At 39.4% G+C, this 12,971-nt stretch overlaps 1 protein-coding gene across 10 annotated transcripts in view; it reads left to right on the top strand.

The window, feature by feature from the left end:
- Window positions 1–12,971, top strand: part of POU2F1 (POU class 2 homeobox 1) — a 113,126-nt gene that overhangs the window by 57,143 nt on the left and 43,012 nt on the right. For all 10 annotated transcript variants that reach the window (XM_039713138.1, XM_039713135.1, XM_039713139.1 and 7 more), the window contains exons 2-3: window positions 2,661–2,726; window positions 10,170–10,270. In XM_039713138.1, the coding sequence (XP_039569072.1) occupies window positions 2,661–2,726; window positions 10,170–10,270 (167 nt within the window). The remainder of the gene's footprint in view (window positions 1–2,660; window positions 2,727–10,169; window positions 10,271–12,971) is intronic.

Raw genomic sequence — 12,971 nt, 5'->3', positions numbered from 1 at the left:
TAATACTTCAATTCCTGCAACAAACAGGAGGCCCTCTGTTGTTTTTCTAAGATGAATTTTCTGAAGTGGTTCAGCAAATGAATTCCATGTTTCTGAGAGACAACTTTCTCAGCCTGTGCTCTTCCCATTCGTGGTCAGTTGTATCTTCAAGCTATTCTTCTACCTTGGGCTTAAAAATTACATCCTATGTCCAGTAGCCTCATGAGTTAGCCTGGTTTCCACCAAATGTATTTGACTTGTAAGAACTCTCTGCTCTTTTTCCCCTTGGATAAAGACTGTTCGTATTTGTGTCCAAAGCAAAGGACTGCCATTTAGTGTTCTCTAAAGTGAAATTTCAGAAGCCATTTGTGTGTAAAGGAATGAAGTAATGCTGATTATCAAATGCATGTTGCCTATAATCACTCCAAACAAATGTGCTGTTGTCACAACAATAAACTCAATTTAAGACAGATGCAATGTCTAGATAGAAACATGGATCTCTCAGCAGAGAGGGCCAAGTCCAGAGCAGACGTTTCTGTATAGTCAGTGGAACCCATGTTCTCTTTCTAGAGTGTGAATCATGCTATGCAGAAGTGGAAAATGACAACATTAGGAGCCTGGAAGCAATAGGTTCTGTACCTGCAACCTTAGCAGAACTTGTTTTTCAAGACTCTGAATTTGTATCTTGAATGTACTAAGCAGAGGTTGTGAAAAACGGGGCAAAACTTGCTGAAGTGTGGGCCAACAGCACTCTGCTGCAGTTTCTCCTCATCCCTTCCCCCTTTCAACAAGCAGTTTAACACATCTGCCTTTATACTAAGGGTAACACTGGTAATCCAGATCTCTTTTACACGTGGCTGAACATTTGAAAGATTTAAGAATTGGCATAGGAACTTTCTGAGAAGAGTTGAGGCTCTGGAGAGGTTGTATTAGCTTGTCAGGGGAAGTTTTGTGGTTGTTACAGTGCTCTGGATTTTCAAGGCTCTGTTGGGTTCAACTGCCACAGTTGTTCATGTAAAAAATTATATTAGTTTAAAAAATATTGATCATGGAATCATAGAATGATTTGGTTTGGGAGGGACCATAAAGATTATCCATTTTCAACCCTCCAACCCCCCTCCCATGGGCAGGGATACCTTGCTGTATATCAGGTTGCTTAGAACCCCATCCAAACTGGCCTTAAATCTTTCAGGATGGGGCATCCACCACATCTCTGGGCAGCCTGTTCCAGTGTCTCACCACCCTCCCAGTAAGAATTTATTCCTAATATCCAGTCCAAACTTGCCTTCTTTCAGTTTAAAGCCATTCTCCCCTGTCACTTCATGCCCTTCTCAAAATTCCCTCTCCAGCTCTCTTGCAGGCTTCTTAAGGTACTGGGAGGCTGCTGTAAAGCCTTCATGGAGTCTTCTCCAGGCTCCACAACCCCAGCTTTCTCAGCCTTTCCCCATGGCTGAGGTGCTGCAGCCCTCTGATCATCTTGGTGGCCTCTGAACTCACTCCAACAGGTCCCTGTCTTTCCTGTGCACTGGTAGTAGCAGGTGATGGCACATGGCAATAGTCCATCTTCTCATTTCCAGCTTTCATGGACTGCCAGGCAGTCTGGAGATTCTTGGAACTGTCTGGGGGAAAGATGCAGCACAGTTAATGCTGCTCCTGTATTCTTCTTCAGCCTATTGGTATTTTGGAAATCACTGCTTTGATGAAAGTACATGACAGAGGTAACCTTTTAAGCACCTAGCGAGAGAATATCCTGGAGTAAAGGGTTCATTTTAAGCTCATTGAACTTGCTTTTAGCTCATTATGGGAATGGAAGAGTGTGCTCAAGGATTTGCTTACACTTCATTTTATGAGCTGTTCTGTCTTGAGATTCTTTTTGTAATTTTAGTTTGTGATAATGTGGCACACTGGGGTCGGTGGCAAGGAATGAGGAGGTAATAAGCTGGAAAGCTGATGCTGTACACAGAACATCTGTATAGATTCCTATATAAGGAAGCTATATTCTCTGTCTGCCATCTGGAGAGGCCCTCTGCATTGCACTGTATTCAGCTGACAGGCTTTGAAACCAGGAACAGACTTTTCAATACATTCATCCAGAGGGAGAAAGAAGAGGAATTATTTTATATTTGTATGGTTTTGCCTGAATATATAGGAAATATAAAATAACTTAATGTCACTGACATTCCAGTAAAATAGAAATGCAGTATTAGGAAAATGACATCCATTTAATTATAATGACTGAATTTCCTTTCTGTTGTTGGGGTGGGGCAGGGAGAACAAACACGAGAATGATGTAGGCCATGATGGTCAGACTTAATGTTTTTGAATCTTGGTGTAATCATTGTTCCTTCTTCCCCCCCTCCTTTTTTTTCCTTCCATGACTGTCATTGTATTGAAAATTAAGTTCCTACCTATCACTGCCCTCCAGCATGCTGTCTTTTATTCCCTTAATACCATGTTTTCACATATGAGAATAATGTCATAGAAAATTTTGAAATAATATTTATCTGGAAGATTCAGTATTGTGTTTTGGTTGTTGGTTTTTTTTTTGTGTTATAAATCTTAATTAGGATAAAGTACATAGCAAATTTCTGCTGTTGTGTACTTCCCTTGAACAAAAAGGTATGAACAGATTTGGGGATTTTTTGCTGTATTGTTTTATCTTTCTTTCTGTTTTAATGCAGACTCAAGAATGAACAATCCGTCAGAAACCAGTAAACCATCGATGGAGAGTGGGGACGGGAACACAGGTAGGAAATGATCAATTGGTGCAGATATATTCTGGTGGAATTGAATGGATATTAAATGCAATATTTCTTTACCTATTTAGTGGGATTTTAAAAACCCACAAAACCAAACAAATAAAAAGCTACACCCTTTGATTTTAGAGACCTGGGAACACTTTTGTCATTAACCCTACTCCATACAGGGCATTATTCATACCTACTTTATTGGAGCACCATCCACACTTTTTATGTAAGATTTCCCTTCCCCACTTTTTCTATCTGTAATGTTTCTGATACTACTGAAGCTCTGGTGGCACTAGCTCTCCATAAATAGTCTCATTTTTTCCTGGCAGAGCATACCTTTGGCACTTCTAGCTTCATAATTTATTTTTGGGTTGAAGTTTTCCCTGGCAGATGTGGGCCACTGCCTGATCCTGTTTCCGTTTTAGATTTCATTCAAGCTGTCACAACAGTTCTCAAGAACAAGTCAAATGGAGAAAGCATAATATATCAAAATTGTAAAAAATTTTAGCTAGCTTTTCTGTAATTTCTTAGTGTGTTAGAACAGAACTTTGAAATTTGGTGGGGAAGTACAGATTTTGTGTCAGGGCCAATCTGCCTTTTGGCACACTCTTAAGATGTGACCAAATTCTAAGCCATTGAAGAAGCTCATTGAGCCACTATAACTTAATCATGCTATCTCTTGCTTTAGTTCCTTTCTGGAGGTAATAAAATACTCATTCTGAAAGCAAGAGAAATGACAGTTCTGAATGGGAAGTAAGTAGTTTAACCTAGCTTAGAATTTTTTCTCAGCTCAGAATAGTGTTTGGGAGGATAAAATTCTGATGAGAGGGAACTTGTTGCTTTGAGAGAAGTCTGGTTACCTTGTATGAGGAAAACAAATATTCTTCTTCATGGTTTGATAATAAGAGTTTTATTTTAAACTCTGGAGTTGTGATGAAGTTAACACTATTTAATTTTCTTTTTCTGAGAGGTTGGATTTTTTATGCCAATATATGGGTTCAATGAAAAGGAATTCTGCCTGCTTATTAATGTGTTTTGTTGCTGGCAACTCAGGTTTTATAATTGTCATTGTATTTTAATGGGAGAGGTATCAATTCTTTTTATGCACAGAAGTGTTGTATTATGTATTTAAGGGTTTAAGATTTATATAAAACATTATTTCAAAAACATATGGGCCGTAAATATTTCATGATCATAAGCAGCATCAAGGGAACAATGGTTTTAAATATCCCTGTGGACTCCTTGTAGCTGGAGGATGTGTGTAAACTTCTGAGAAAATTCAGATTTCCTCCCCTGTGTGACCACAGTTCCCTGCATGTGCTTTCTCCAGAGTGCATTCCCAACTTCTCCCAGTGCAACTTTAGCAGTTTCACCTCAGCTGAGCTGGTAAGGAGGAGGGTTTGTTTTATTCAAAGGTAATCAGCCAGTTATCACAGGAGCATTGCATCTGCTTCAGCAGAGCTCTGGTCTCTTAGGCAAATATTTCATCATTGTGAAGGTGGGGGTCATGACATAAAATGGATGGATTGTAAAGCTGCATGTAGGTCCTTTCATGTTAAAAGGGGATACAATGACTGTGTTTTTTATAATATATAACTTTAACATTATATATTATATTTTATAGTGTATAACTCTAACATTTTATAATATATAACTCTAACATTAAAGTTAGTTATTATAAAAGTTGACTCTGACTGGTATTTAAAACTTCTGAAATTTTGCTTCTTTGTTAACATTATATATTATATTTTATAGTGTATAACTCTAACATTTTATAATATATAACTCTAACATTAAAGTTAGTTGTTATAAAAGTTGACTCTGGCTGGTGTTTAAAACTTCTGAAATTTTGCTTCTTTAAATGCTTCCAGTCTTTACTTCCAGTTTTGTATCCTGATTTTTGAATTATATGAACTAAAGTAATCTAGAATTTTTGAGGACTCTCTGTTCTGCAGTCATTGCTTTGTTTTAAAACGTAGTGCTCCTAAACCCCTGGAGATAGTGATTGATGGCATTTGTGATGTTCTTTGGGAGCTCAAGCATCAGTTGTATTAGTCAACTTGGCAGATGTTAGGCTCTGAAAGGAATACTCAAAGAATGTAATTTTAGGCTTCTGATCGGGGTACTTAGATTATGGTTCTGGGCTCAGTGCATACTTGAGTGAAAAGAAGCCAGCTTTCAGCTCAGATGCTGAGGAACTGGAAGTGCCATTGATTTTCTGTCAGTGCCTGTGCTCCCCAGATAATGCCTGATGATGATTTTTATAAACACTCAGAGTTCTTATTTTTGTAACTTTCTCTAACTGTCTGCTTTCCAGTGACATTTGTAAATCACTTGAGTCTGCTGTGTAAACACTAATAGTCTATTTTTTAAACTTCAGTGGTTGCTTGTTTGGGTCATTCCTGTTTTAAACTGTAGTGAGATAATGCGACTTGAAAATATTGAGAGAAATTACTGTGGAGCATGAATTTACATGTTCATGGTGTTCTCAGGAAAAAAAAAAAAACAAAAAAACAACAGTTGTTAAAGATGACAACATCAGTAGTTCTCTGGGATATGAGCTAAGTTTCATGGAAGTTAAGAAACCTGGGTTTTTATTTTGAGCTCTGACTATTTAAGAAACATTGTAAAGTCCCCTAATTGTATTGGTCACCATACAGTGCCTGAAATATGTTATGACTTTAAATTTTTTGTGCTAACTGGACTTCACTTTTAAGGGGAAAAATCCAACCCATATTTCAGACCAATTAGAAACAACAACCAAAACATATGAGAACAGGAGCTGTTGGGTGGCTGTTTTCTTAAGAACATGTATTGACCAACTGGCCATCAGTATTGCACAGTTAGAGGAATCTTTTCCAGGCTTCAGTTGTGGACAGACAGTCTACATAGTATCTGTGGGAGAAAGGAGACATAAGAAAAACATCTTACCTTACAATAAATGGACAGCCCTTTTGATGTCCTTTTTATAGGCAGCATAAAATTTTCCAAAACATCTCAACCTTTTTGTTTGTTGAATGCATCTTCTCTTGTAAGAGCTGTGTGAATGCAGAACTGTGAAAGCCAAAGTTATAATGACTATGGAAACTGTACTATTACGACATTTGTCGACACAGCAGCAAAATAATAATTATTGTAAGTGTAGTATTTGGACGGATTCTAAGGATACTTGTTTGCATTGCTTCATTTCCAAAGATTGATTTTTCAGTTTCCATAAGAAGGAAATCTATAGGAGAGAGATCATGAACTATTTGTCAGCTGCTAAAATCAGGCAATTTTCAATGCTGAACTTGGTATTAGGAAATGTGGCTAGGGAAACAACAATTTCTGAGTGTTGGGGGTATCTCTGTCTTTCAGCAGAGGTGGGGACAGAGAAGTGACCTGGGAAAATATGGAGACCTTGAACTATTTGTCAGGTGCTAAAATCAGGCAATTTTCAATGCTGAACTTGGTATTAGGAAATGTGGCTAGGGAAACAACAATTTCTGAGTGTTGGGGGTATCTCTATGTCTTCCAGCAGAGGTGGAGACAGGTGACCTGGGAAAATGTGGTGGTGCTGGGAGATGTCTCCCAGAGCACTGTGCAGATACCCACTCCTGCTGGTTTTGAAGTCATCCTTCTCCTTGGTTGCCTTCCCTTCCTGAGTTGTTTCTTGCATCTTATTCCACATCTCCCCTGATCTGGAGCTCCTCACTCCTCTTCCTTTCTAATGCAGTTTACAAACTCAGGCTGAAGTGTGATGATTATAATCTGGAATTTTGAGAGTAAGTTGTTTTCCTGACTGCAGATGCAATGTTACCTTGCCTGCTCTGCTATGTCATGCCTTTACCCTCTGCAGGTACAATTCCAAAATGCCATAAAAATAATCCATGTTCAATATCTACTGTTCTGTTCCATTCCCTGGAGTAGCACTGTATTAGTCTTCATCCAAACCAGCTCTTTGAAGTAGCTGAGCACATGGCTGAATTTAAACATGCTTGGGTTACATTGGACCTTGACTGTAAGGGTGAAATTCCATCCCATAGCTGGCTGGGGGTGGAGCAGCCAGACCAAAACAAACGGTACTGGTGAACTACCAGAAGGGGCAGGACAGGGAGCTGTCCAAGATGGAGCTGGAACCAAGAAGAAAGGAGAGATGGGACGTGGAGAATTCCCACTCTTTTTAGACTGTTTTTGGTGTTGGCGAGCTCTATCAGTTAGAGAAGTTGGGATGAAGATGGAAAATGCATTAATACCCCAGACTGTTAAAATCATGATACATGTGATTGTATCTGCCATGTCTGTTAATCATCACAGGGTTGGTATTTAACTCTGACCTTGAGCAAAAGTGGCTTTCTAGTCCTTTTGTGTTCTTACAGCGTGCTGATCTGCTTCTGACAGCACCATTTTCCAGTCTTTGAAGTAGCTGAGCACATGGCTGAATTTAAACATGCTTGGGTTACATTGGACCTTGACTGTAAGGGTGAAATTCCATCCCATAGCTGGCTGGGGGTGGAGCAGCCAGACCAAAACAAACGGTACTGGTGAACTACCAGAAGGGGCAGGACAGGGAGCTGTCCAAGATGGAGCTGGAACCAAGAAGAAAGGAGAGATGGGACGTGGAGAATTCCCACTCTTTTTAGACTGTTTTTGGTGTTGGCGAGCTCTATCAGTTAGAGAAGTTGGGATGAAGATGGAAAATGCATTAATACCCCAGACTGTTAAAATCATGATACATGTGATTGTATCTGCCATGTCTGTTAATCATCACAGGCTTGGTATTTAACTCTGACCTTGAGCAAAAGTGGCTTACTAGTCCTTTCGTGTTCTTACAGCGTGCTGACCTGCTTCTGACAGCACCATTTTCCAAATCCTGATCAGATTTCTTAGATCCCATGGGAGTGGTGCCACATCCTACTGAGCACCTTAAAAGCAAGCTCTCTCATATGCTGGACTCAATTCATTTTCCTTGCTCTTCTTCAAAAGACATGGGCATTCTGTGATAAATGCAAGCATCCAGGGTAGCATTCCTTCCAAAATTAAGGCTGCATCCAGAGGGGAAGATACATTGTGCTTCCAAATACCAGAGAGAGTTTAAGATGCCAGTAGTAGAACAGAGAGTGAGCAGGAGTGATGTGGATTTTTTCGCCCTGAGTTTGGTTTTGGAGGCCTGGGGAGAGGGAGTTGATGTCTTTCAAGACTGAATTTAAAGAAAATGTTGTTTTCTCTCAGTGCCTAAGTTGTTTGTTGGGAGCCATGAGGATTTTAAGCAAAGTTTTGGAGCTTGCTTTGTTCTAAACTATCACCTAGGAGGCTTTTTTCAGATTTCCATATTAAGAGTCAACAGACCTGCTAACTGGAACATTTCTTCTGCACACTTACAGAGCAGTGCTTTTTTAACATGGTATCATGATTTTTGAGGCTCTTTTTGGAAGATAGTTAAGTGGAACAGCTTCACCTATTTACCTAAGGTGAGGCCTGCAGCTGGTTCTCTCAGAAACAGATAATTTTTTTAACCCCCACAAGTTTCCTGTTGGAATGAGGAGTATTTGCCCTCCAGTAGGTTTTCTTATCTGTATTTTTTTCACTCCCTGACCATTGAAAAGTAATTCAAAACCTTTGATTAAATGAGGAGGTGGTAGGTTGTTTCCTTTGACTTATAGTAGCTATTTGTCAGGAATAATTTTAAATATTCAGCCAACTCCTTTTTCATTCCCTTTGTACTTCTGCATGGAGAGAATTCTGAAGTTTGCTGGAAAGAATGAAGATAGATGAGATTCTTCTGGCTCTTTCCAGCAGACCGTCTTATATACCATTCTTTGGAGAAAGGCAACCAAGTTGCATTCCTTCAGGGGCAATTCAGACCAGTGAGAGTCCCTATATTCACTTTGAATTGGAATTTTAGACTAATTAAACTAAATAGTTTGATGCAGTTTAAAAATTGGAATAATTTTAACACATCTGTGGCTCTTTGGCTGCATGTATGTCTCTTAAGTTTGTAAACCTTGGCCCAAACATAGAATTAAAAACTTGGGAGTCAACCAAATCTTCCCACCACAGAACCCCCACCAAAGGGCCACCTTAGGTATACTTCACAGGAATGGTAGAAAGTTTGATATGATGTCAGTGTTTAATTGAACAGTGGCCCAGTCTTTGGAATTATGACCTGTGTAAGCTGTTTGCAGGTCAAAATAGCAGTGTGAGGTATTGGACAGTCTATTTTACTTATCACAGTTTATGCCTGCTTGCTTTTGCAGATGTTTCCAAGGAACAGCAACCACCTGTTGTTGTCCAATAACTGTGACTCTTTTCTGCAGTAGATAACCTAGGTTTTTATGGCAAAGAATGTAGATGATGGAAGGAATTTTGAAGTAGGAGTTACTATGCACACCTGCCTGTGGGCACTGAACAAAATCTGATTGTCATGATGAATAAACATGCCAGTCTAAAGCTGGTTTAGCTTCATTTCAGTCATGCAATTTTAAAGATTGCATCATCTGTTCTAGAAATTCCCTGCAGCCCAACACACTTGGAGTTGCCCTTCCTGTGGATACTAACAAAAAAACCAACCAACCAAACAAAAAAATCGCACAAAAAAACCCACCACTTGTTTTTTTCTTCTTTTCCTTTTCTTCTCACACCCAAATTATTTTGTGATAACTGGGAGGTTTTCATATCTTCCGAGCAGTTTAGGAAAAGATTGCAAAAATGTAGGAAAATAACCCGGTTTTAGTTACATGAGAGTAAGTGAAGAAGCAGAAGCAAGTCAAGGCAGTTATCTTATCTAATGAGAGCTCGAACAAACTTTAACAGAAATGTGGAGGAGTCATTTCTGGAAAGAGTAAAACTGTGGCCCATAACTGCTGTATATAGATGGGACTTCTGTTTTCATCAAGTGCTATTTTACCTGTCTTTTAGGAAAGGTGGCTTTTATATGAACCTTGCTGTTGGCACTTCCTGAACTTGAAGTTAGTCTTCAGCTATTGGATTGAAGGTGCATGGAGAGTGGAAACACAGTTTAATCATAGCAGCAAGCACCAATTTGATTCTCAAACTGTGTAGAGAGTGATGGGATAGTAGTGTACATAGAAACACAAGTCTTAGAACTGTTTAGGTTGGAGAAGACCTTTAAGATCATCAAGCCCAACTGTTAATGCTGCCAAGTCCCCCTTTAAAACATGTCCCTAAGTGCCACATCTTTTAAATATCTTCAGGGGACACAAATAGATGCTGGAAGCTAAAGAAAATATGAAGTTGATTTTGTTCAGCTGACAAATGCTCTGTTACTGAAGCCTCGGCTCTGCTTCCCACCCTGCTTTCACTAAAAAAAAGCAATTCTTGTTACTCTCAGAGTATTTTTTTACCATATAATGTTGAGAGAATAGCAGGAAAGTTGGAGTGTTAATTCTTATTCCACTTGCTAAAAGAAGTAGTTAATAGTTTTCAATGTCTCTCTTTCTCCAGGCACGCAAACAAATGGCCTGGACTTTCAAAAGCAGCCTGTGCCTGTCGGAGGAGCAATCTCTACAGCCCAGGCCCAGGCCTTCCTTGGGCACCTTCATCAGGTAAGAGAAGAGACATTTCAAACAGAGGAGACTCAGCTGCCCTGGTGTGTTCCATGTTCTCTGTTTCTGTGAATGATAGTGAGTCATTTATTAGAACATAAATCTGGTACACCACCTGGTTAATGAGCGTGGATGGGAAAAAGTCCTAATGGTGGCATTCCCTTCATTACAGTAGGCTGCAGAACATGTCAAGATAAGGTGGGACCTCTTGGGGAGAACTACAAATCACATTTTTGGGGACTTGAAAATGCCTAAATGTTGTGGTATGGTTTTGAGTAGGTGCTTTGTTGTTGTTGTTTTGTTGTTTTAAACCTTAATAGAGATACCACGTTGAAAGGCAAGAAAAAATTTAAATTTTTTAGGAAAGGATTGTATTGGCCCAATGGCTCCCAAGGGTCCAAAACTGTCACTTGTCTAGTTAAAAACACTCTTGCACATTAACTAGAAAGAAAGTTGATTGTACTTACTAAGCATATATGGCTTGTGAGGTTTTATTTTTTTACAAAAAAGTTATTTCAGTGACCTGTTTGTCAGATGATATTCATACTTCTAATACTATCCTTCTGTTCTGCTGCTACTGTGTTTAGGGAATCAAAGCTGAACTTCAGATGCAGGCTGAAGCAAAATGGGGCATCCCTAGGTGAAGAGAAGTATAAGGGGCATTTTTTTGTAGTTTTTTTATCTGTTCGCACTTGATGTATGAAAACAAATGTCCTAATTTCTTTCCCTTCCTCTGCACCAAGTTAAACTTTAAAATACTGTACCTAATTGGATGACCTTGAATGTTTGAGGTCTGAGGTTGCACAGTTATTGTGGTATAATTGAAGTACTGAAGCTTTTATGCCCTCTTTTAAGAGCTCTGAACTGCCGTTTTATTGTATGGAACATTCCACACGTCTTGTCACATAATTGCAATTTTCCTAGCAGATTGGTTTATATAGGACTAAGGGAGTGCCACTGTTTGAATTTGCTGAACCAATAGGCTGTTGTAGGCTGCCTTTATGTGGAGAGAAGCTGACTAGTTTTTATGGCTTGCCAGTGTGTGTTTAACATGGAGACAGATGCAGCTGTTCTGCAGAATTCTGTGTGTTTGTTTTAGTCTTTGTTTTGTTCTATAGATTGACCCAGGACAGTAATTGGGTTTTGCACAGTACTTTAATCGTGCTTTGGAAATTTATTTATTTAAACAGTTGTCAAGATCTTTATAACTTCATGTTTGATAAAGTGTGATTCATTTCTTGAAACTGGTTCAAAGGAAAATCTCAGGTATTCTTTTATTCACCTGCAGGTGTGTGGGAATCTATTGTCAAACTGTCCTCTGCTAGTGAGGCTGCTGTTAGTGGGGTGTTATTCAACCTTAACACACAGTGCTTTGCTCTAGACTAATGCAAAATACTGGGCTGTAGGCAGCATTCAGCATTTCTAATTTGGAAATGCTGGCTGTCTGGTGAAAGGCATGCCTAAATGGCATTCACAGAGATTTTCAGGAATGTGCTGGCTGTACCTGAGCAATCATTATGTATTTGTAGTCTTTTATGTGGTGTTTGTGTAATTTGAAAGTATTATTTTGAGTATATCGTTTGGATGTCAGGGTGGTGTTATTTAGGCTATTCTCTGCTGTTAATCCATGGTAAAAGCACAGACTCCATCGACTGTGTCAAACTGTATTTTGCTTCTCATGAGGAGGGGATTTTCTAGGAGTGTTTACTTTGATGTAGATCATGCTTAGTATGTCTAGTACCTTCATCTAAAGCAGTAGGAAATATTTCCAAGGTGACTCTTCCAAGGTTGCCTGTTCAAAATATTCAGTTATTAATTTCATGTACTGCAGTTTCTCCTGTGCTTGAAAATATGTGGACTTTTCTGTGTGGGGGCCATATAGAGGTCCTTCATCTAGAGGCAAGAGTGCTGCATTTTGCTTTGCTTTATTGTATCTTTACGTGTCATCTGATTTTCAAATGAGTAGTGGTTTTCAAACATGTCCAGAGATGGAATTATGGAATTCTCTACAGGCTGTTGCTCTGACTTTTGAAAGTGTTGCTAATTAATTACAGAGCATTCCTTCTTTATAACTAGGAGTGCTGGTAGAAACAAGGCGAGACTGATGCAAATGGGTTTCAGGAAATGAAAAGAGAGCATTTTTTCTTAAGAGGAACTCCCCATTAGAGATGAAAAAGCACCCCAAAAATTTCACTTTCTGAATCATCCATTTTTCCTTGCTGCTCACCCACATGACCACCTCTGGGCCTGTTAATTACAAACATCGAATTCAGGTTTTAAGTATACCTGAATCAATACAGCCTTTATAAAGTGTCTCCAGTGCTCCGTGTTGAGATCTTCTTTTCAGTGGCTGAGGGCTGCAAATACTTGAATGGGTTAATTTGAGAGAATGGTCATGCTCTGGGTTCTGTGCTGTGTATGTGCTTGCTCATATCAGAAAGCTGGTGAGTGCAGTGTTGGGGTAAGACCCGTTCTGAAATGGGAGTAGGATGACGATGAGTAGAGCTTAATTCCCTGCCCTGGAGCCTGGACTTTTCCAGCAGGAATAGGACTAGTTGACCTGTCCACCCCAATATGCTCTGTTTCAACTCCATCCATCGTAATATCCACATCCTTAGGCAGGGGTGCCTTCAGTAAGAGGTAGATAAAAAACATCATGAAAGGTCTTGCACATCTGTTTCAGCCGGGGGTACAACCCCTG

Source organism: Passer montanus, unplaced genomic scaffold, assembly GCF_014805655.1.
Source record: "Passer montanus isolate IOZ18808 unplaced genomic scaffold, ASM1480565v1 scaffold28, whole genome shotgun sequence".
NCBI classification, from domain to species: domain Eukaryota; kingdom Metazoa; phylum Chordata; class Aves; order Passeriformes; family Passeridae; genus Passer; species Passer montanus.
Note: the sequence above shows the minus strand (reverse complement) of the source record. Positions and strands in the feature narration are given on the sequence as shown.